The sequence below is a fragment of the Plectropomus leopardus genome, chromosome 15 (assembly GCF_008729295.1).
Source record: "Plectropomus leopardus isolate mb chromosome 15, YSFRI_Pleo_2.0, whole genome shotgun sequence".
NCBI lineage: Eukaryota > Metazoa > Chordata > Actinopteri > Perciformes > Serranidae > Plectropomus > Plectropomus leopardus.
This window is the reverse complement of record NC_056477.1, coordinates 8,564,518-8,588,654: the sequence shown is the minus strand read 5'-3', so window position 1 is coordinate 8,588,654 and position 24,137 is coordinate 8,564,518. Positions and strand designations below refer to the sequence as shown.

The following is a 24,137-nucleotide window of genomic DNA, read 5'->3' as shown; positions in this document are numbered from 1 at the left end:
ACATCGCAGCCTGTTTGTTTGCAGCCCTCTCGCACAGTACGGGACCAGTCTTATAAATTGTTGTCTCCATTGGTCACCTAGACCAAAAAACACAAGAACACAGGTTTCAAAGTACCAAATTACATTTAAATTCTAAGGCAGTTAGTTTTGGACATATAAGCTGAATCTATAATTTCATTTATCTTCAAGTTGAAAGTTTATTTTGGCGCAAACATTTGTTTCACACTGAAAATGTGAAAACATAGAGTATTTATACCCAAACTAAATTTGGGTTTTTCAAGCGCAACGTTGAGACTTTGTCACATATAGTTGCAGTTAACTAAAAAGCAGCTGCATTAAACATTTTTAAAGCTCATTTTCATTTTGTTATTTTGTTCAATGATAGATATTTAAACTAAATTGTGAAACTGTGTCAACAGTTGTTGAAATGCACAGTGATACATTTTTTAAATCATTTTTGAAGACTGTATTGTTCATATTTTTTGTTGAGTATGTCAGTCTTGCAATTACATTTAAGTGCATTTTTAAGTACATTTTTGAATTTTCCTTTACAACCAAGGAAAATTTGTAGCAGTCTTAAATTGTAAATAAATGTATAGGAATTCCATAACATTTATTTCTTGAGTTTTTAAATATTAAATCGCACATTGTGTTTAATTTGACTAGTTCTTACGTTGTTGTTTATCACGGTACAGTCTGATGTACACATGTGCGCTGTTCAGTGGTTTCATGTGCTCATTCCTTCTCTGTACACATGATGTGTGCCCGACACATTTACCATACAGCTGCGTGTGAGCACACATGTGTGTTAAAGTATAAGCGTATCATATCTTGTTGACTTAGGCCGAAAATGGTTCCACAGCTCCATGCAATCAGATATGTTTTCTTTGTGCATGTACAGTATGTTCCCCACATACAGTAAGTAAGATCACCTGTTAAATCTATTCAGGAAATATGAATTCCCTGCTGACAATTTCAGCTGCTGAAATACTTCTGCTCCTGTTTACGTTTTACTTCATGACCATCTATAGATCGACTCTTCTCCTCAGTGATTTCTCCCTGTTTGACTCTTTTCAAAGATCATCCTTATCAGTCCTCATCCTGGCCCATCCTTTTATCTTATCAGAGGCTATCAGCCATCCTGTCCGACTGTCCTCAAATGGTAAATAATCAAACAGAGGTAACTGAGGGCAAGGTCTTCTTATTTTTTGAGATTCTGGAGCTCTGCCATTACCATGTTTTCTATGGTGTTATAGCATCCTGTTTGCCAGTACGATATCCATTAGTCAATTGTTCTCTCTCTATTGTTGCGTGAGACGGCACCAGCTGTATTTTCCAGTCTTATTGATACCAACCCATTAAACCTGCGCTTTCCCCTTGTTTGCTTGGCCCTCTGGAGCCTGGAGGCCATCTGCTGAAGCCATCACATTCACAAAGACATACTCAAGGATATTAGTGCTGAAGAAAACTTAAAGTGAAATTTAAAGGGAAAGTAATTACATGATAACTACAATTCTCGGGAGATGGCCTTGATAAGTAACAGACGACTGTCAGCATTTTTTATAGGGACTATCTGATAAAACATGTTCTATGTGTACTATCCAGAATGAAGTTGGAATCTGTTTGTACAAAAACCTGCCAAATATTTTATGTTATTGTAACCATAGTTAATGTATACATATTTTTGGATTATTTTAGCAGTGATCATTCCATATTTAGATTTTGGATGAGGGGTTGACAGATTATCTGCCCGGCAGATTATCAGTGCTGATATTTGGCATTTTGACAATTATCTGTATTAACGTTTTATTTTAATTAGTGGTGAGAAATTATTTAATTAAAAAGGGAAAGGGAAAGTGTCAGCTTCTGAGGAACTTTTTGTAAAACCTCAGGGTGCTATGTTTAATATTCATTCTTTTTTTATTTTAATTTCCACTTGACTTTTTAAAAAAAAAAGTTGCTGGGAACTTGCTGTGTATGATGTTGAACATTTCAGTTTTGATTTAATATTTGCTGAAGGTATCTCAACAAAGTTTTGTGTCAAAGTTTGTCATATTTCAAATTAATACTTTCATTTTATTGTTCATGCATATTGGTTCAAAGATGAAAATTGATGTTGTATTGCTGTATTGGTGTTAAAAAAACAAAGATTAAATCAAGAGAAATTGCAGCCCACTTTATAGTCTCACAACAGAAGGACTGAGAACGCTACCAAACAAGAAAGAAGTGTTATATTTCTAATTTTCTGAGCACCACAGCTGAAACAAAATCAACAGAAAGTAAATCTTTTGTCATATGACTGAACCGACCTATTAAAGAGTAACTTCACAGTATCTGTAACAACACCCAGCAGTAACATCACTGTGTACAAACACAGCCTGCAGTACAATTCTGCAACATTAGAAGTTAAACCACTGAGAGGTAAGCAAAAACAAGATTTTCAGTTGCTGTTAAGTAAAGGGCCATCCACGCCAGAGCAAGTGAGTGGAGTACGTGGTGAGAATTACCTCTCCTCGCTCACAGAGCTGTTTCTTCCCTTTGCTGCCCCGCTTAAAGCCGCTCCAGGCCACTCTGCTCATTATTGTCCTGCGCTCAACTCAGATTTCCCCATCTCACAGCCCCACTCAAATTGCTTGCCTCTGGCTCAGGTTTTTCAAGTTTTTTGTAAATTTCATTGTCAAGCTCACAGCAGATGATTTCCAAGGACGGGCTCAGTTGCATCCCAAATGTCTTCTTTATAATAGAGATGCACGATAATATCGGCGAGTCATATCACAAATTGATACTTTATTTTAATGACAAAATGAACATGTACTTTATGTCTCCATTGCTGGTGGGTCATCACAATAAGCGTGTGCATAATAAGATGTTAATTCTACTACGGCAAAAATTTGATGATCACTAAAATTAGGTGGGGAAAAAGTGGATATAACAGTATTGGTTATTGGCAAAATAAGTTTTTATAATCAGTATATCGATTATTGGCAAAAAATCAGATATCGTGCATCCCTACCCTAGTTTGCTTTATAGAATTATAAAGTTACACCACCAACTACTGGCCTGGCATACATACTACATCATTTTCAGTTGTTCTTCCAGATCTCACAATGTTATCATATGAACGCATATTTTTTTAAAAATGCAAAGGAAACACTTTTCCATTTTGAGTATAGGGCCATTCTCAAAATGGAAAATGGCCTTACTCTAGCCGATTAGAGCTGTGCTAGATATAACATTAGGACACCAAAGTTCACGCACTAATAAAAATGGTGCACACTCCCACACAGTCCTGAGAAGAGGTCTAATCAGCAGACATAAGTGAAAACTCCTGTGTGGGTGTGCAGAGCTTTTAAACAATTTCTCTTTTACAAATTTGGTACAAAACAGCTCTGAATGACGAGAACAAATTCGTTTTCAATGTGCCCTCATTACACCATATAGTGTTCCTGAAGGTCTGTGTGTTTTTACATGCTTAGATAAAGTAATTTCAGAAGCTGTCACCACATCCCTCAGCTGCATGTTGACAGCTGTGACACCGATATGTTTAAGTGAAATGCATCTGCCATATGTATGTACAAATGACTGCGTGTGAAATGTATCACAGGCCACAGGCCTCAATAATCATATTACTCTTAGAAGACATTTTTACTATTACATACTTTTGAATTATTGTACAAAAAAAAGTTCACAAGTAAATTTAAAGTCATATAACAGCATTTCAGACAGGGTACTTCTTACAGTGCTGTTTTATGCGCTGTGTCCTTGCTCGGCTCAGGGGGTCGTTATACAGCACAATGAAAGTGAAACCTCAGTTTACACATGGAGATCTAAAGTGTTCGGTATTTACTGATAATAAACAGGACAGCAAAATACCTTAACCTTAGGCAGCAGGAGTGCTCTTAAATGTATTTCTGTTCAGTTTACAGGACATTTCTTTGAGTGACGTTCACATACACTCTAGGAGTGGTGTGTCAACAGGCTGCATATAACATTTATCAAAGCCTGTGCAGAAAATGTAGCAGTGCAGGTAGACATACAGCAGAAAACTGATTTAACAATGCATGTGTCAGAACAGAAAAAAAAAGCTTTTAACGAATTGGTAAATTAATTCAACATGTTTGTAAGACCTTAAGGTTACACAAAAGATACACTCAAATTTTTAGTGAGACAAATAAAAACTCCACAGGGTATCTCTAAAGCTTTGGCAAACAGCTCCCTAAATGTGTCCATATGTTTGTTTGTTTTGTTTTTCTTTAAACTATCACAAAATAATTAATAATTAATAAGTTACCAAAGCCCAAAATGATGCCTTTGCATGTCTTATTTGTCTGAATATCCAAAAACTAAAAAAGTAAACATTCTATAAATGAAACAAATAATAATTATGACAAAATTGACGACGTATTGGGTTCTGATCTTCAAGATGATTAATTCATCTTCTCTCTGTGCCTGTAACTGTCTGTGACAGTTCAAGGTCATGCACAGAGCCCTGTGTAAAGCCAAACTATCTTGTATGAATGTGGATGTTAATCCCTGTTGTGACACAAGAAAAAGAGTTAAAGCATCTCCTATCCCCATGTAATCGTATCCTAGCCTTGAAAATGGAGAGATATTTTCAAAAATCTGAAGTCCAACCCTCTGGTTGCTCTTTTTGGCACCACTGGAGAGGAGGATGTGCACTTGACTCCAGTTAGAGGCCGCACACTGTCCTTCACCTCTCTTTTGGACAGACATTCAGCATTAGTAAAATGGAGACATTATGTCAGGTCTAAACCTTGAAAAGAACCACTAGTCACTCTGTAACTCAAAACAAAATGTTACAAAACTTCAGTCAAACAAAAGACTTATTTTCTCACTTATTTTTTGTCTTTTTGCAAATCTCTGTCAATAACACAATCTTTAGAAGTTTAACAATTTCTAATCCCTTTCTCTTATTTATTTATGTTTTTTTCTTAATTTATTTTCTACATCTAAAACACAACTTCCAGCACTTTCCTGTATGACTCCAGGGATTAAGTATAATATGCATTTTTAGTTTGTAGATGGGGCTTGTGGAGGTGAGGGATGACTGTCACAAGACTGCATGTCATCATAAGGTGGGTTTCCATTCACCCTCAAATTGGGCAAATTGAAATTGTGATTGTAAAATACACATCATGGAAATACTTTTAATTTAGAAAAAACTCCCATATATCGCAAAAAGGTTTTTATGCTCGCATGAAGTGGTATTCCAGGTGATTAGAAAAAAACATTTTGCAAAACTGTAATGGAAACACCTTTTTCATTTTTATTAGTCACATGATGCTATGGCTTTGCAAGGTAGGCATGTCAGAAGAAACTGACTCCCTTAGGCATGATGCAGCCGTGCTACAAGAGGTATTATTGCATCGTTGTTATTGTGGATTCAAAACTTCCAGATCATCCTGAAGTTTTGAATCCACTACTCCTCTTTGAAATCACAGAAAAGACAATTACCTCCCAGAATTCCCTCATACGTGGCCGCTCCCTCGTGTAAGGGACTTGCCTTTCCATTTTCGCTTGCACAACACGCCTACGTTGGCTTTCGATTGGAAATACAGCTAGTGCGGTGGCTGCAATAGAAATAAACCTGCTAATGTTCTGAACATCCATCGCTTTGCTTCTTGGAATTTTATCACGAGAGGAGAAGTCACATAACCTCATGAGAGAAGTCGCATAACATCACTCAATGGAAATGCGGTCATCTTGCAATTTTTGCACAAATCTGTAGTGGAAACCCCTCTACTGTTCTCTGTTAAACTGACCGCTCTGTTGTGCACGCACTATATATATATTTTTTTTTTATATATTATAACACTTTTTAAAACTTCAATAGAAAACACGCATATGAAAAAAAATTCTGACGTCAATCATAGATTCTGTAACTAAATTGACAAAATCCTCACATATGTCATAGGATTGTCTGAATACCACAGCATAACCTGAGAATTTGGTTTGTAGCATCCTTTGGACCGTTTGAAACAAAGACTAAACAAAAGTGTTAACAATAGACTTTATTTGAATAGCAAATTAAACAGAGACTGAAGCCTGCTCTGTCCTCCAACCACCGAGTTAGCTGACTAAACTTTGCTGAAGTTAAGTTGTGGTCGTCTACAAATTAAAGCGTCTAGCCAGTTTGAGTAAGAATCACCCACAAGCACCTCAAAGAAAGTGTGTGAGTGTGTGCTTGTGTGTTTTTCAAATGTCTCCAAATTTAGTCTAAAGGCTTAAAGTTCATTTCCCCTCTGGGATATTCAGTAGCTCGCCCAGCAGACTCTGTATACTGCAAACAGTGCAGCAATATTCTTGAATCTGACATGAATCAGAGGAAATACAGAAGAAACCTTCAACCATGACTGGAAAATAAGTTCTGGAGAAATCTTGTAAAATCTCTGCATGGTCTTTGCTCTTTCTCACACAACACAAATTTCCCAAGTACCTCTTAATTCAAAACCACTCCTGATCTTCACAGAATCTTACGGAAAACTAGTCCAAAGTTAGCAGCATGTAGTCTGAGCTTCCCAAAAGGCAACACCACAATAGTCACAACAAACCCAGATCTTCAACTACAATCCACCAGCAAATACTCTAATGCACACTGAAAAGCACATACAACAATATCTTCACCAAACATGGTGAGCGCCAAACCTCAGCAGCACCATGACAACAATCGTAGCCAGGAGAGGGAACAAGGTGCATCATATCTTGTTGACTTTTGCCAAAAAATGTGACCACAACTCCAGCACCAGTACAAGTGCTGGGAATAGTGTGACCTTTATGTGGGGAGGTGGAAAGTGGAGCGGTGGATGTCAGGGTGGTGATGCATGGGCAGGTAGTGCGTCAGACTTCCCTGCAGTGCTTTTATTACTAACTGTAACCATGATTTTTCCCCAACCTTAACCATACTGTATGCCACACACAGATATTTTCTTTTGACATTATCTAAACCCAGTTTGGAAATTATTGAAGAGGTCTGACCCCCTGTTTGACCTCACAACCTGAAATAAAACTCCAATAACAGAAATCCCAATAGATTTATTTAGGAGGTGTAGTGCTACATATAAAGCACTGCATCCATACTGTTTGCAGACATAGAGGATCTGAAAATACATTTCATTTAACCCTTATGTCGTCATAGGGGTCAAAAATGACCCGCCAGTATGTTTAACAGCATAAAAAAACCCTAAATGATCTTTTTTTTCCCCAAACTATAAATTCATTAACTTTTCTTACAATGACCCACACATGAGAAAAGGTGAAACATTGTCTTTCTTCATATTTCCACAAAAGCTGTACACCAACAGGGTGAACATTTTGTTTTAGGGGTCATTTTGACCCGGATGTTATAACATCGTTTTAGGACCAAAAAAAAAGACAGAAAACACACACACACATACAGAAATACATCTGCACAATCCATGTACACAAACTTGCATACTGTCCTCTTTGTACAGTAAAATATACCATGTTGCTAAACATGTTTCCCTATGAAAAAAAGGTTTATATATCTATTTATATACTACATATGTTAACCGACAAGAGATCCTGTGTCACATATTACATAAAAACCACAGCTGAGATGTATATTTGAAATGTGCTGTGTATATATACCAAATAATATCAGCATATCTCACCTGCCTTAATCAGAAAATGCTACATTCAAATGAGGCAGTGACTACAAACCATCTACAGACACTCAACAGATACACAGTGACATAACTTTATGTCTCCTACAAACATGAGGACAGAATAAAGAGACCATTATTATCTGTGAAAGTATAAAATTATTCCTCAAAATTTGAGGGTCAGCTTTCAGTAAGAGAAAGTTTTTTAAACACTTTGGCATGTGGTCAACTTGGCAGAGATCTGGCTTGTTTTCGACTATATTTTTGCACCTACGTGTTTACTTAATTATGTGTAGGCAGATCACTTTGTGGATGTGAATAGCAACAAGCCACAGGCAGAAAATGACGATATCCCACAGTGCTACACCTTAAATGGCCAACATGTGTTTTAAATTATTTCGAGGAGTTTGCCTGAAGGAACACTGGGAGTTATGTAATATCATTTTCTGATGAAAAATGGCTTTCTAACCCTCTAAATCTTCATCCAGAAACATAATGACTCTGCCGCATTCTTTTATTGTGAAATATGAACTTCAGTACAATGTGTGAAAATGGTGCTGATAACAGTCAAACTGACCCCCAAGTCGCCTCCTCCGTGTGTGTGTGTGTGTGTGTGTGTGGGTGTGAGTGTAAACAAGATGTTTTATTCAAGATGTGAAAACAAACCTAAGTTAATGGAAAGTTAATGAAGCCACATTCCAATGTGTTTAAACTAAACTGACCTGCAGTAAGACTTATTTTCTCAACAAATAAGCCCGAAGTATTTTATCTTAGGAATTTTTTTTAAAGCAGCGTTTTCTCTCAGAGCTCTCTCAGGTCAATCATCCCTCACTCCAGCTTCTAGGCCACAAGTCTTAACATGATACTGCAAACAAACTCAGGACAGACCACACACGCATGCAAGCAACAAATGTGAAATATTAGTGTTAAAACCATTAATTTGCATGACTAAAAATAAGTAAATAAAAATAAATAAAGATAGCCAAACATTTGCTTGCTCTAGCCTCTATGATGTCACAATTTTCTACTTATTTGTCTTTTATATCATTATTAATTGCATTATTTTACATTTTTGGACTTTTGGTCAGACAAAAAAAAACAGCTTGAAGACATCTTCTCGGACACTCTTGAGTGCATTTTTGATCATTTTGACATTTAACACAATAAACAAACATCAGATTAACAGATAAATTGATAGTCTGCGCTTGTTTACTTCGTCTTCCTTGCCTTGCCCTCAGTATATTCCCCTGACTCATCAGTATCAGTGACCTTGTGTGCCAGAGGGCAGCTGGTTTTAAACACAATGACGTTTTTGATGATTCAGTCTTGGTCACCTGGTTTCACTCGACTGCATCATATTACGCTGCGACATACTTATGTGCTGTTTCCCCTGTCTGGTTTTCAGATGGCCTTTTCTAATAATAGTCGTGCGTTGTCTCGGGACACAAGGTCCTGGTATCAGGTGATGGAGAGAGCTGCAGAAAGGTGCAACTGGTTTAATGTTAAGACTGTATCGGGGATTCAGTGCTCAAAGAAACTTTATCAAGATACACTAGTCCAACTTCTAGCCTTTGACTTTAGTCTTAGTACTAGCTACTTTAGTCTTGTAAGACTCCTTTTTCTTCTTGTGCCGTTCGAGATTATGACAAAAAGCAATCAGGGATGTCACAGGAGATTATTTTCATTGTCAGTTGATCAATCCTTTTTCTTTATCAGAAGAATTAATAAAAGGACATTTTACTATCAAAAGGGAGTACTACTCAGCCCGTTTCAGTTTTGTCGAGTCTGAGTAAATGACCCATGGTGATGTCATAGTGATGTCATCAAGATTATATACAGGTTTTGGGCTTGAAGCTTTAATTATCTTTAAAGACTTAATGTAATGATTTTGACAAAGTATATTATCTATAAATGTAGGTTAAGCAATAAAAAACCTAATATTGTTGCGTTTCTGAAGGATGTTAAACATCATATTAATCTGCTCTTTCAAGCATCATGAGACTAATCAAGTTACAAAAAGGCTATTAAGACACTTGACATCTGTATATCTTATAATATCTTTGAGTCATGTCAATTTTATTTATTAAGCCCATTATCACAAAACATAGTTTGCCTCAGAGGGCTTTACAGCATACGACATCCATCTGTCCTTAGACCCTCACATCGTCTAAGGAAAAACTCCTGTAACGGGGGAAAAAATGGTAGAAATCTCAGAAAGAGTGACTGAAGAGGGATCCCTCTTCCAGGACGAACAGATGTGCAGTCGATGTCAAAAATAACAATTAAGTTTAGTGTGATATTCTGCTATTGTTGTGTTTGTATACTTTCAACTGTATACTGGATCTTTTTTTACAGTCTGTTGTTAAAATAAAAAATGGGGGAAAACGGCTTGAAACTTTAAATTTATAACAGAAAGCCACAATAAAACTAAAATGTTGATGGAAAAGGGGCAACATTGCAGACGCAGTGCTAGTCATTGGCGTATCATTATATGCAACAATTGATTTTTTTTCTTTATCAGGCACCACTGAGCATGACAGGAATCAACGGGGCCCTGCCTCCTACACGGTATTAAGTTGTCTATATACATCGATGGTCTACCAGACAAAAAGATGCAGGTGCTGACTGCATTATGGGAAATGTAGGCTCATACAAAGGGCTTTAAGTCAGGATATCTTGGCCTCCACTGCTTTGATTTTAACCATTTGTCACCTAAGAGTCCCCTAAGTTTCTAAATCTCAAGCTTGTCTTGCAGTTGCATTTTTTGTCTTGAAAAAAGTTCAAATCCAAATTAATTCAGTTTATATAAAATAAAGAAAAGCTGCAAATTGTTACCCAGGAGAAGCTTGACCCTACAAATGTTTGCACTTTTTAAATTTTCAGTGCCAGCTTCTTTAAACTCAGTTGGGCATCTTGAACTTTCTCCTCTTTACGTGTCGGACACTGCTCAGTGCATGTGAAAACTGACATCAACAGAAGAGCTTATCACTGTGAGAATAGCGGCTTTCTCAAAGCCCCAGGAGAGTGCTGATAAGCAAACAGCTTCAAAGTTATCAAACACACTCAGCCAACATTGTATCAACCAAACTGAGTAGAGAGAGTTTTGAATATGTGTGTGTGTGTGTGTGTGCGCGCGTGTATGCACTGAAAACCTAGTACAACTTAGTACCAAGTGTTTACATGGTACAGTAGTGGTTTTTGGCTCAATGGGGTCTATTCTCGGAGCTCTTTCATGCTGCCCCCAACTGTGAGGTGTGTGTGAGTGTGTGTGTGAGGAGGATCCATATTCTCACACTGTCACCTGCTGTGATCCCTCAACTCAGACTGTGTACAAGTCTCAACCTCTGGCCCCCAACAACTTTGAGTCCAAAGCGAGGTCAGCTTTCAACTTCCTCTGCAGCTATCACAACATGCATGCTGGATTATTGACACAGAGATTTATTACAAGTCTTATTATGGAATATTAAAGCTGCAGCACACATGCATGTACACTTTCTGATATCACATATCAAGAGCAGCTATCAGCAAATGCCCTTGATCTCAGATCAGCTGGCGCACCTTCAGCACCGCGCGCTGTTGGAGACGTGATGCGCTCGTCACGTCCAAGCAGCGCACTGCGACTTTGTGACCATTTGACCTTGTCACCGTTTCAGAATCGGCTACAAAACAAACATCTGCATTAGCAATAGCAGAGAATAGCAACGTGGACATCCCAAATACTCTCCCCTCCCCGCCTCCCCCCCCGGGCTCAGTATTTTTGGCAGGCTGTGTCAGCGGTCTGAACACCGTCCTTTACTTTCTATCGCCGACGCATGACAAACGCACACTTACCGTCATGCAATCGGCCTGCGATGCCCTCACATGTGAGCAGCACGTCGCTTCATAGGCAACAACGTTCATGCATGCATTCGTCTGTTTTTGTCGTGTCTCTTTTCAGCAGCAAAACTCAACTCCGCAGTCATGCAGCTGGCACACAGAGACGGGCAGAAGGGGGGAGGCAGGGGGGTCTCTGACTGGTCCAGATTCTGACAAATGGCAGGCCAGGTGGTTGCTCTGGATTTTACAAATAAAGCACCAGATTATAATCCTTTTACAACATTCGTCAGAGTCCAGAGCCAGATACTGGGTCAGAGAGAGTTGCATCGTCAAGCACTCACTGGCTTTGTGACACTGCCTAAACCAATGGACTGGTATTACAGCCGAAGTGCAGGAGATGTAACAAAACAGGGGTGTAGCTATAGCGGTCCTGATGCAATGAAAGGGACTCTGGGTCACCACCATCTGCCATAAAAACAGCGCCACTTCTCACTCAGTAATTTATTGATCCAGCAACTAAAACTATATAAACTAAAGAGCAGTCAGAGCAACCATAGGCAGGTTTCCATTACAGAGTTGCACAAAATTTAAGCAATATTTTAAAAATGGCGAAAAAACACAATCGTGAGATGACTGCGTTTCCATTGAATGCCGTTATGCAACTTTTCCCCTCGTGATAACTTTCCAAGAAGCATGGCGATGGATGTTCAAAACATTAGCAGCTTTATTTCTATTGCAGCTACCACCACGCTACCGCCGTCATTATTTCCAATCGAAAGCCGACGTAGGAGTGTTATGCGAGTGATAATGGAAAGGCAAGCCCCTTATACGAGGGAGCGGCCATGAATGAGGGATTTCTGGGAGGTGAGAGTTCATGACCTGTGATAGCCTGGCGAGCTGTCCACAGTGTACCGCACCTCTCGCCTAATGCCAGGTGGGATAGGCTCCAGCCACGACCTCAATTAGGACGAGCGGAAACAAATAATGAATGCATCATGTCTCAAGGTTTAAGTCACTGAATTGATATTTCCAATATGAACCCAACATGGTCTTTCCCTAACTTTAACAAGTCCTGAAAGTGCCTAAACATAACCATGAAAACAGTTTTTTCATGCTTTAGCTGCTACGAGCAGATACCGTCAGAAACCAAACAAGAAAACATCATCGGAGAACATATTGCAGATACACTCGCAGTGGTGTAGCGGTAGCTGATAAGGTGAGTATACAACTAGGAAGATGGGTTAGTTATTGAGGAAGAAGTGGGTATACGCTTGTGTATATACCAGCAGCTTTTTGGCTAATAGGTGGGTATACTGTAACAGCCAGAAAAGAGGTGGATATACACTGAATACATGCATACCAGCCACAAATTACTTTATATTCTCTAGTATTTTGCAATTAATTAAAGATATTTCTTCATTATGCAAACAATGTATCTGAATGGGCAATCCTGTCTCTTAAAAATTTTGTTTTAAAGTGTAGCACTATTTTTATTTCCCTCAGACAAGATACGTGGGGAAATGTTAGATTCCAAAAGTTCATTTCCATTCACATTCTTTGTTAAAATCATTTAGTGAACCACACAGTATAAATAAGGTAACAGATAACAAGTGGGGAATCACTTGATCCAGTCAGCAGATCTCTAGAGGACAAGTGCACAAGGGAGGTATGTGATGAAACAACTGTGTTGGAAATCTTCCCACAGCAACCACTGAAGCAGCAGCAGCAGCAGCGTCAGTCACTCTCAATGCTTTTAATAGCCGAGTTCCTCGATGCATGAAAGGTCTGGCATGTGATTTATAGCTACTGGGATTAGCAATAGAAGGTAAACAATAAGGCAAATGTATCACCTGGCTTTCCTCAGGGTTTTCCACAAAACAAACTGTCTGTGGATTCGCACTATGGATCTCAAACAGTTCATTAGGAACATCATCAGATGAGATGCAAAACTTGTATATAAACACTTTCTGGCCTGTACAGGACAAGATGACCGTCTCTGCATTTGTTCCTGTGCATGAATGTACTTTTCTGACCCTAAGAGAAAATATTGTTTTAGATTAAAATCAATTCCAAATTATTATGTAAATACACATTTCCCTTCAAAACTTAACAAGTATTACAGTTTTTCTCACTTACTTGAACAAACACTCAGACGAATATTACTTTTTCAAAACAGTTCACAGACAGACCGCAACTGAAAGTCTCTGTCCAAAATGACACATTTTGTTTGCAAAATGATCTTCCACTCACAAAACATCAACAACTTGCAACAAAAGTAAATATTTCCCTCGTTCAATACAACTTGTGGTCAAATGATTATATTACTTCAATCAATCAGTTCACAAGGGACAACCAAATATGAAGCACAGCTGTCGTTTTGAGCCGGCTCAGCCTTGCAATAATTTGTCTTCAACACCGCCATCTGTTGATACTGCACATAGTTATAACTATATATAAAAAAAAATGACCTTGTCTTGTTTGCAGACGTTCCTAAACTCAGAAATACTGAGTAACTGTCTGTTGCATTTTTCATATTTGATCCAAAATAGCAGCACAGAGCTCCTTTATAATAGATGGATGAGGACTGATTGCTGATTTAAGAACTGTGCAAATTTATGTTTACTTTATATCTAATCATTAAGTTTACTTGAAATGTAGTTATATTCACTTGATTATGTGAAGTTATTGGAACTTAAAAATAACAAGTTTAATTAAATCAGTCTTTCTATGTTTTGGTAACTAAACCAAGTTTACTTCTGCTGGTTGCAAACTAATCAATCATATTTGTATATTTCTATCAACTGTGAACAGATATTCATTTTGTTTAAAACATTTAATCCAATATGTTTTTTGTGTCTTTCTACAAACTTCTGCTCTGCTAAGGTAATGATGAAGCATTCCATCGAGAAAAACTGTAAACTCAAAGAATTTAATCTCTGTTCATGTTCCTGCACAGCGTCTCCTCCCATCAACTCCCACATTAAACAGATGTGCAGAAAAAAAATAATAACTATAGTAACGCTCAGTGTGATCGACGGCTTATTTCCATTTCCCCATACCCTGCTTGTTTGTGTGTTTTGTGCAGTTTCCAAAAGATGTTCACCAGATGTTTCCTCTCCTTCTCCACATCAAACTCAACAAATGAGGATGATCCTGTCAGAGCTCCTCCTCTGCACCAGAAACTCCTCTGCATCACCTCTATCTGCACCTGGGAGTGCATTTGGAACCCCCTCAAATACTTTGGGCTCACTGACTTCCCTGGGCGGGTCGGAGACTACTGTAACTGACCCACTTATGTAACGGCGAGGAATTCCTGATGATTGCCCATTGCTGGGGAAATTCTTCATAACAGCTCGTAGGAGCAAAATGTCATTTTTCTCTCACACACACACACACAGAAAAACTGCCAACATAACCCAGTTAGTCTGACCCACATAGTGAAAAATCCCTCCAATTCCCTTGAGTAAGTTTCCCACAATTTACCTTCACAGCAGATTAACCTCTTGCCCTCTTTTTTTCTCATAAATGTGTAGGGAAATTCTCACAAATAGCTGCAGTTTGGGTCAAATACAAACACAACATGCAGACGAAAAAAGAGAACAGCAGTCTAATGGTGAATTTGATCTTTGATTTAGCGGTAATTTATTCAGCTGATTATATCTGAGTGACTGAATTTAGATATGAGCTAACATGGTAACATGTGGGAAGCTGTTCCCAGGATGCAGGGGTGTTAGCTGGCGATCCTGTGTGTTTCGGGTGGGGGGATGGGGGGGTGGGGGTTGCATAACCAGATTAGAGGAGTTGGTTTTAGGTTTGAGGGTCACAGAGACCCGATTAGCTCTTCAGCTTTACAATCTAAAATCTGGATCGCCTGAAGCAGCTTCCCAAACGCATAGATTCCTGACTGAGCTCCTGTGAGATTTTGAGGCCACCTGGAAGCGATCCAAGCTTCTTTTTTTTTAGGTCTTTATGTTCCTTTGATTAGTTCAAAAAGTCATGGATGAATGGTTCAAAGCGTGGTGACTGTGTGAATGTAATTTCTGCTTTTCTAATGTACCTGCTTCCTGAAGAATTCAGTGTTAAAAGAAACAAACGGACCATTGCAGGAGCAGCTTCTGTGAAATGGAAAGTTAACGAGAAGAGTTTGATTTGTAACAGTCATCACTTGGCTGCACTTGAACTCATTTGGTGTTTAGGTGACACAAGATGTGCAAAATAATAACAATAATGTTGCACTTTGCCAGTAACTTACAAATACTTTTACTGTTTTGTTCTGTGATAAAAATATATTTTTTTAAAAGTCAAAGGGGAGCTAATCTCATGTTTCTTTTCTTTTTTTCTTTTTTTTTTTTTTAAAGTTTTTAAAGTCTGTTTACCTCAAGTATAAAAAAAAAAAAAAAAAAAAAAAAAAAAAAAAAAAAAAAAAACTACATGATTATCGTAGCCAAACAAGTTCTTGCAATGATATTGACCAGGTAAAAATTATTAATATTGTTATCAGTGAAATTAATCTTTAACAGTAACTACATCTTCAGTTTAAATTAATCCTTAAACAGCGCGTTTTGTCTATTTTTTCTGCTAGTTAATTTTATTCAGAATACGAGTGTAGGGAGGTGAACAAGAATTAAAATGATTCAAGAAGCGCTGGGTTATTTACACAGTATAAGTGTATTATTAAAATTCTTTGAAAATGTCTTTTTTAAATTTCACATTGATCATTAATACCTGCACACTGTGACTGCAGCAGTTTGTGTAAACTTTGGGGAGACCTCGCTGACTAAGTGCTTAAATAAAAGCTCCTGTTGCACCACCTACTGGTTAACTATGTTCTTCTCAGACCAGAGACGGCAAATATTAATGTTCATGCCTTTGTTATTAACCATAACCCCTCCTGAGGACATTCATGGGTGGAGTCTGGTGTATAAACAGGTAATGAATACTAAAATAGTAAAACACTACTGTAATAATATTTGTCTAAATGGAGGAACTGTTGACAAAGACTACTTAATAAAAAACGTCCATAGATGCATACGATTAAACGGTCTTAAAAAACACATTTTAAATATCTAGTTATTATAAATGCTACATAAGGGTTGTACAGTAAAGTGTTGCCTAGTGCAGTCAAAAAGGATTATTCTTATTTAAAGCCATAAATGCTGTCAGATGAGACCTAACCAGCTGCAGATTTGTATTCACTGTCTGCATTAAATTTTCAGTTTTCTTCTACGTGTTGTAAATGTGAATGGAATCAGTTTACAAACCAAAAACTTGGCCATCAGACTGCAGCAGTGCAGAAATGATGCCAAAATCTTGTTTTTCCTGGTTATCATAATATTTCACAAACCGTGATGACATGTTTTCAAAGTTTTGTTGAGAGAATTCAAACTTTAAAAAAAAGAGAATCTGGGGCCAGTTTGACCAGAATCATGTTTGCATCAACTGTAACACCTACGCTCACGCGTTTGTTTCTATCCAGAAGTTCATGTTGTGTAACCACTGCAACGCTCATGGCTTACATCAGCACTAAAATGCATTGTGGGTGATCCAGTCCCACACAGTCAGCTCTAAATACAGATGTGATTTAAGGCCAACATGAAACTGAATTTCAACACTTTCAGAGTCACAGTCAGAGCTGCGACCTCATCTGCAGCAAAACAACACGCTTACAACACGCTAACTAAAACGAACAACTGATGGTGCACATTAAAGCTCTAATATACATTTATTTTCTCATATTTCAGTAACAAAAAAATGTAAGTGTTTTTTCTAGAATTAGTACCAAATTACACAATTCTTTACATTAACTCCTCTGGAAATCATTTTAGGCACATTACTAATGTAAAAAATATATAGCATTATCAGATAGAATATAAAAATAGAGTGAAATCTGTGGTTGTCAGCACCAAGCTCTGTTTTTCTTTAAATATGTATGAAAAAGCAGCTGCTGAAGTGGATAGCGCACCTGCTTAATAAAACTTTACTTGATATAGAAGAAAAAAGTGCCCCAGTGTGTTCTTTGTAACTCACTTGGTTTTATTGTGGAAAGCAGGTCTGAAGTAAAACAACAAAACGGCACACACAGATTTAACATTCAATTTCAGTTACATAAAAAGATTTATGACAGTTTATTTTCCTGAAGTTAACAACAGTGTCATTACTGAACATGGTGACTCCTCCTGTTAGCTGCTGATGAGTACTGAGATCCCACCGACCACAGGTCATCTCAACAGCGGAGGTAAACAAACAGTTAAACCTCTGAGCTCATATTTATCAAACTGCTCAAATGAAAGTTAGGAATACTTTACTTTTTTCTTACATTTGAACTTTTATTATGAAAACCAGCTGCAGAATTTGTTGTTGCTGCTGTCTGTTCCCGTTTGTTTTTCTCTCCTGTTTTTTCTTGCAATTATAGCCAATTATTATTTTTATATTTTAAGTTAAAAAAAAACACGTCTTTCAGTGAGAGACTTTACAATATGGCAGATGTAGAATAAACTGTTAATGAGTGGCTGCTCCTGCTCTGATAATAGCTGTGTTGGCATTTTTCTGGAAAAAGAAAAACAAAAAAATTCAAAGCACAGGTGTGTTCCTGTAGCTCTCCCCTCTCCGTCCTGAGCTCCTCTCTCCAGATGTGCACGGGTTTGTGCACGCTCTTCATACAGTTACGTGTGCTTCATGCATTCACCTGCACGAATACTTGTCACTGATTTCAATCATGCCAATCACGGCTGTGGTCCTGATAGAGTTATATAGTGGCCAGAATTACCTTTTTTTTTTTTTTACTTGTATTTACTGACTCTTTTTGATGAGTCTGTCTTCCTTTTTTGGTTTGCAATGCAGTTCAGGCAGTTGCTGCCAATAGCAACTTTCTTTGCAAGACTCTTGGTCATCAGGCTGGAACGTGCACACCCATCTGAATTTGTAGAGCAGCCAAGAGAAATGCCGTCACCCTGAAATGACCTGTGAATGAGCAAATTCTCCCATAACGGGCAACATTTTCTAAAGCTGGAAAACAGAACCAAGAGGAAAGTCTAGTTTTCTCTCAGTTCATTTCAATTACAACATGCTGAAAGGTTATTGAGGATTTTTTTTCCCCATGATGCAAAAAAACCCCAAAAATGTGCCTACCGGAGCAGCTTTAATCATGTTATCGTTTAAGCCACTCTGAACTTTTACACTTTGCTGTAAGGAGAAGTCCCTCAATAAATGTTTCCTAATGCACACACCGAGCAAAGAACTTTTTGATAAATACGAGCCCAGGTGGATGAAAAAGTCAATATTTCTGAGTGTGAGTCCCTAAGTGGTATTTCAGGTGTGCACTCTGTAGGAACCCTCTGCCGCAGATCTCACACTGGTGCGGCCGCTCTCCTGTGTGGCTCCTCATGTGCTTCCTCAGATGTCCGCTGTGGGTGAAACTTTTATGACAGAAAGAGCAGCAGAAAGGCTTCTCTCCCGTGTGAATCCTCATGTGGATCTTTAAATCTCCTTTGCGGCTGCACTCTTTCCCACAAATGTGACAGCGATGTAGTTTCACCCCGGCGTGGCCGGCCATGTGTTCAGTCAGAGCGGTGTTGCTGTTGCAGAGTTTACCACAAACGTGACAGCACTTTGAGCTCCTGTGGGATTTAAGGTGCACGTTAAGGCTTTCGGTGGACTCGAGGGTCTTTCCGCACACGGCACAGAGGACGTCTGCATCCTTTAAATGCATGCGAAAAGCATGATTTGTCAAGTGTTGACTGGAGGAAAAAAATTTATCGCACGAATAGCAACGATATTCGGGTGCGACTGCGTTTAAATGAGACAACTCAGAGGATTCTCTGGAAGTGATAAAGGAAGTCTGACTTTGTTCCGTCTGTGTTTGGTTTAAAGATAAACTTGCAGCAGGTCTTTCATTCTCCGTACCATCTCGGACCCGTTCATTGTGGATCAGAGTTTGTGAAGACGGACTCGAGCCGAGAGGTAGTGTGAACTGCACAGGTTCGTGAAACTGCTCCTCAATTTCACTGTTTTGAGTCTGAAGTTGCAGAGGCGGTTTTGTGTCCACCATCTCGTTTTCCTCCCAGACAGATGAATGAGGAATGTACGATAATCCAGCATCCTTGAACTTTTGAACCTCGTGTTCTTCTTCTTGTTGCTGACAGGCCCAGACTTCATCGTCTTCCTCTTTAATGTGTTGGGGCTCTGGGTCACTCTGACAGACGCTCGGCTCCTGCTCACTGTGGTGCTGCTCAGAGGGAGTTTCCTCTTTGGAGATGGACGACTGAGAGAAGTCTGAAAAAAAGAGAAAAAATTTAAAGTGTCTACATTGTTCACATTTTTATTAGCAAAATAGTGATTATGCTGTTTGTTCTGCCAGATAACAAGAATTAGCACTGAAACTACTAATATTTTCATTACAGTTAATCAGCCGTTTATAAGCTCCCTTAATTAATTGTCCATAAAGTTTCAGTAAATATTGAAAAATGCAAACAGTTGAAGTAACAGTTGAAGGTGACATTTTCATCTGTCTTGTTTTGTTCAACTAACAGACCAAAACTCCAAAATATTCAGTTTACTACGGTGTTGAACAAAGAAAAACACCAAATCCTCACATTTGAGAAGCTGGGAACAGTAAACGTAAAATGACTATTTGATTTTCAAAATAGTCGCAGATTCATTTTCGATCGACTAACTGATTTGTCAACTAATCTTTGACTTTGACAACTAATCTCTGATTTCAAAATCAGTACAAGTATTCAAAATTTACATTAAAATAATCGATTCATGTTTGTTTAATAAAGACAAATGGAAAAAGACATTATAATACTAATGCTAAATATACTAATTTAACTTTCCAATAATAAAAAAAGAAAAAGGAAATTGTATTACTAGTATTATTATTAGAACTATTATTATTATTTATTTATTTACTCATTATAGGAAAAAAAGAAGACAAATAATTTATATGGCATTTTTCATTTAAAAAATGCAGCGCAAAGTGCTTTATATCAAGGGAATTATGTGCTTTGTGTGCTTCACATAAAAAGTGATGAAATAAAAATAAAACTGGCCAACAAGGCAATTCAATATGAAAAGAACTTTAAATACGGCTTAAAGCAAACAAAAACAGATGAAAATAAAAAAAAAACAGAAGGCACAGAAGATAATAACTGACTCCCACAAGATAACAACTTGTTCCCACAAGATAACAACTTGTTCCCATAAGATAATAACTTGTTCCCACAAGAAAACAACTACTAATCAGTGGATATTTAACGTGTTCCCTCAAGACATTAACTTCACTTCACACAGAACAACTTGTTTGCAAAGCATTTTTACTTTTATTTCAATTTTTTTTTACTCTAATTGATTTAGAAGTTGTTTTTTCTTTGTAAAACATAGATTATAAAATAACCGACTAATTTCAGCACAAAAGTGCAAACGTTAAACACAACAGAAAATAAACACACAAGCAAATGACACTTTGACAGACTGTGAGGTTCATGTTTATGGTCTAGTGTGACACTAACAGATGTCAATTAATAATAATAATAATAATAATAATGCTTCCACTAACCTGTTTTGTTGTTTGACACAAAGTCCAGCAGCAGCCCTCTGAGACGCTCAATCTCCTGTTTGGAGCTGGAAGCTTCTTCTTCATATCTTTCTATCGTTCGCTCAAAAACCTGAAATATTTCCTCGGCAGCAGCCGTCAGACGATCGTTTATGAAAGCCCTGAGAAGCAGCGGAGTCGACATTTTACTGATATCTAATTTATAAGAAGGTGAATGACCCCGAGGGCAGCTTTTACTGAGTAGATTTCCTCCAGTGTTAGCTCATAGGCTACGGAAGTAGCAGTACAAACAAACCACAGAGGAAGAGTGTTTGCGCATGACAGATAAGTGCTTCCCCCTGCTGGACAACAGAGTCATTACATCTGACTCAACAGTGCGAAGTAGAGAAGTACAACTGTGTTTAAGTGCAAATTTGAAGTACTTATACTACAATTCTACAATTATACAATTTCATTTAGCAGATGCTTTTATCCAAAGCGACGTACAACACAAGCAAGAATTTAGACTTAAGGAAAAAACCCTTAGTAAGTGCAAAAAGTGCTTCAGGTGTGATTGGTCACAGGTATTGCTGTCTAGTGGCAGAAGAAGTGCCGCACAGCACATGTGCTGTTTTGGGCTGGTTGAAGACCAGAGGTGCTGCTGCATTCTGGATCATCTGAAGAGGTTTGAATGAGCATGCAGGGAGGCCTGCCAGAAGAGAGTTGCAGTAGTCAATGCATGAGATACTACAGTTGAGAATTTCCAATTTATGCCATTTTGTACTTATACTTCACTACCTTTTTTTGAAAGATAAAGACACTAGGGGTTGACCAATATTGATTTTTCAGGGCCGATACCGATAGTGATTAACAGTATTACCATAGTAAGACCATTAACCGATATTTGAAATCAGTATGCATTTACAATAAGAATTAAAATCTTTCAGTCAACATTTAGAATTTGGAGTATGACAACTACAACACAAAAATTAAAATGCCTTAGAAAATGTTTTATCAAAATTGAAATCATCAAACATCAAATATTGCAAGTTCCCAGCAACTTTTAATTTTTTTTTTATAAAGTTAAGTGAAAAATTACATAAAAATTACTTAAAAAAAAAAAAAGCTCCCTGAGGTTTTAAATGCTGACATTTTCTTGCACTTTTTAATTAATTAATTCTGTCAGCGATCATTAAAACAAAATGCCAGTACAGATATTAAAACTAAAACCTGTGATGACTATATGAAATATGATGCTTGACTGCCCTCAAGTATATAAAGCATTCAAAATTAATTCATCAATAATAATGGTTAGTAATTTAATGATATAACACTAACAGGGCCCATTCTGACAAAGGAATACTTTTAATATTTTGAGTATATTTTCATTATAATAATAAGTGAACTTTTGAATGCAGGATTTGTACTTGTAATTGAGTATATTTATAGAATGGTATCACTATATTTACCTAAGTGAACGATTGCATCTTGCACTGCTGCACAAATGTGCCTATTTATGAGCCAAAATAAAATGGAGAAATCTGGCACAAAGTGAAAAATCACAGTTGTTGGAATCAAACAACAGAAAAAGTGACACACTCTGCTGCCAACTGCCTGATAAACAAACTCACGAAATAATACGGGATTTGTAAAAGATGGAGGGAAAATAAAACAATGATGGAGATGCAAATTTGAACTCCACAAACTTACATTTCCTTTGACAATTTCACATGAGGAGTGAACAAACTCAGTTCAGAGGCAGGTTATAGGTGCTGCAATAACTGGTGTGGACTGATATCAGTATATTATTTGTTAATGATAAACTATATTCATACAAAGGCGTTTGAAAAAACTGCAGAAAAAGCCCTCTTTAAGTGGAGACTGAGTCGTGACCTGTGCCCGGTGCTCTCGCTTACTCACCCACTTGACCATCTGTCCCACGCTGAGCTCAAAGGAGAAGGAAAGGGCGGCCGTGATGTGAGCTGCACCTCTGCAGCAGGCACAAACAAGAACAACAAGCCTGCAAAAAAACAAAAAAACAAAAATTAAGGATGACTGAGAATTACAAATGCATTATCAACATTTAGTTCACATAGATTTGACAAACAACATTTTGTAGTTTGCACTCATTGCTCAGATAATCATTTGGGTTACATCATTTTATGTTGCTTTTTGTTTTTTGTTACTCTCCTGTGTGGAGCAATCACTAAGGAAAGAGTGCAAGTTAAATGGGCTCAGGTTTAGGTGCAGGACCATATGGATGTATTACTCTGATGTGAGCAACAGGGTGCTTGCATAACTTTCTCATGGTCCCTACAGCTTAAGACAAGTTAAAATCAAGACTTAATGCCACCCAGAATCAAATTTAACAATTTTACAATAATGAAAATTTAGGAAGAAAAACAAACCACATCAATTACAACAACTTGTCCAAATGCTTATGGTAACATAAATGTAACTTTTTTTGTCAAGTTAAAAAGTTGGATGATCTACTTAAAATGCCCCAAATAAAAAACGTAAATCAAAACATGTATTATTATAAAAGAATCCATTTGGTTTGCCTTGAAAAAAAAACCTTTTTAATTGATCATCTGATTGGATGTGGTACATGTGTTGGCGGTTCTTCTATCCTTATATGCTTGATGGCTTTTCAACAGGGATTCTGGTAATTATTTGAGAAATGAATTAATAACAATCATTTTGAGATTGTACAACACAACATCAGAAAAAAACATGAATAAAATCCTGGGTTTTTTTATATCATTTTTAAGACTTTTGACAGATCAATATAAGATATTTTCATACTAATTATGGCCATATTTTTAAAATAATGAATTCAGCGCCTTTTAAGACATTTTAAGAATCTGCAAGAACCCTGCTTTCTGGTCACCATCAGAGGGAGCCAAATAATACAAAATGCAACACACCTATACAGTTAGAGCATATTAAAGTCTCAGGAAATCAGCTGAAGCAGACCCTCATTTTCAATAATGCCAAGCATGACCAAAGACATTAAAAATGATCAACAAGCAAACAAATAACTGTTAAATTAGAAATAAGATCATGCAAAACAACAAACAATGACAAAAAAAAAATAAAAAAATATGATGTAGAAGTTAATTAAATAAGTTAATTAAAAAATGTTT

At 37.4% G+C, this 24,137-nt stretch overlaps 2 protein-coding genes across 2 annotated transcripts in view; both read right to left on the bottom strand.

Annotated features, from left to right (window-relative positions):
* LOC121954632 (equilibrative nucleoside transporter 1-like) overlaps positions 1-11,575 on the bottom strand; it is a 45,483-nt gene extending 33,908 nt beyond the window's left edge. The window contains exon 1 of the mRNA XM_042502269.1: positions 11,475-11,575. The gene's annotated coding sequence lies outside the window, so the exon portion shown is untranslated. The remainder of the gene's footprint in view (positions 1-11,474) is intronic.
* A 6,265-nt stretch (positions 11,576-17,840) lies between these two features.
* Positions 17,841-21,249, bottom strand: LOC121954790 (zinc finger protein 2 homolog). The gene is made up of 2 exons (XM_042502491.1): positions 21,016-21,249; positions 17,841-19,730 (listed from the first exon to the last, which is right to left on the bottom strand). Exons 1-2 carry the CDS (start codon positions 21,194-21,196, stop codon positions 18,733-18,735), a joined length of 1,179 nt encoding a protein of 392 aa, XP_042358425.1. The 5' UTR covers positions 21,197-21,249; the 3' UTR covers positions 17,841-18,732.
* Between the last annotated feature and the right edge of the window lie 2,888 nt (positions 21,250-24,137).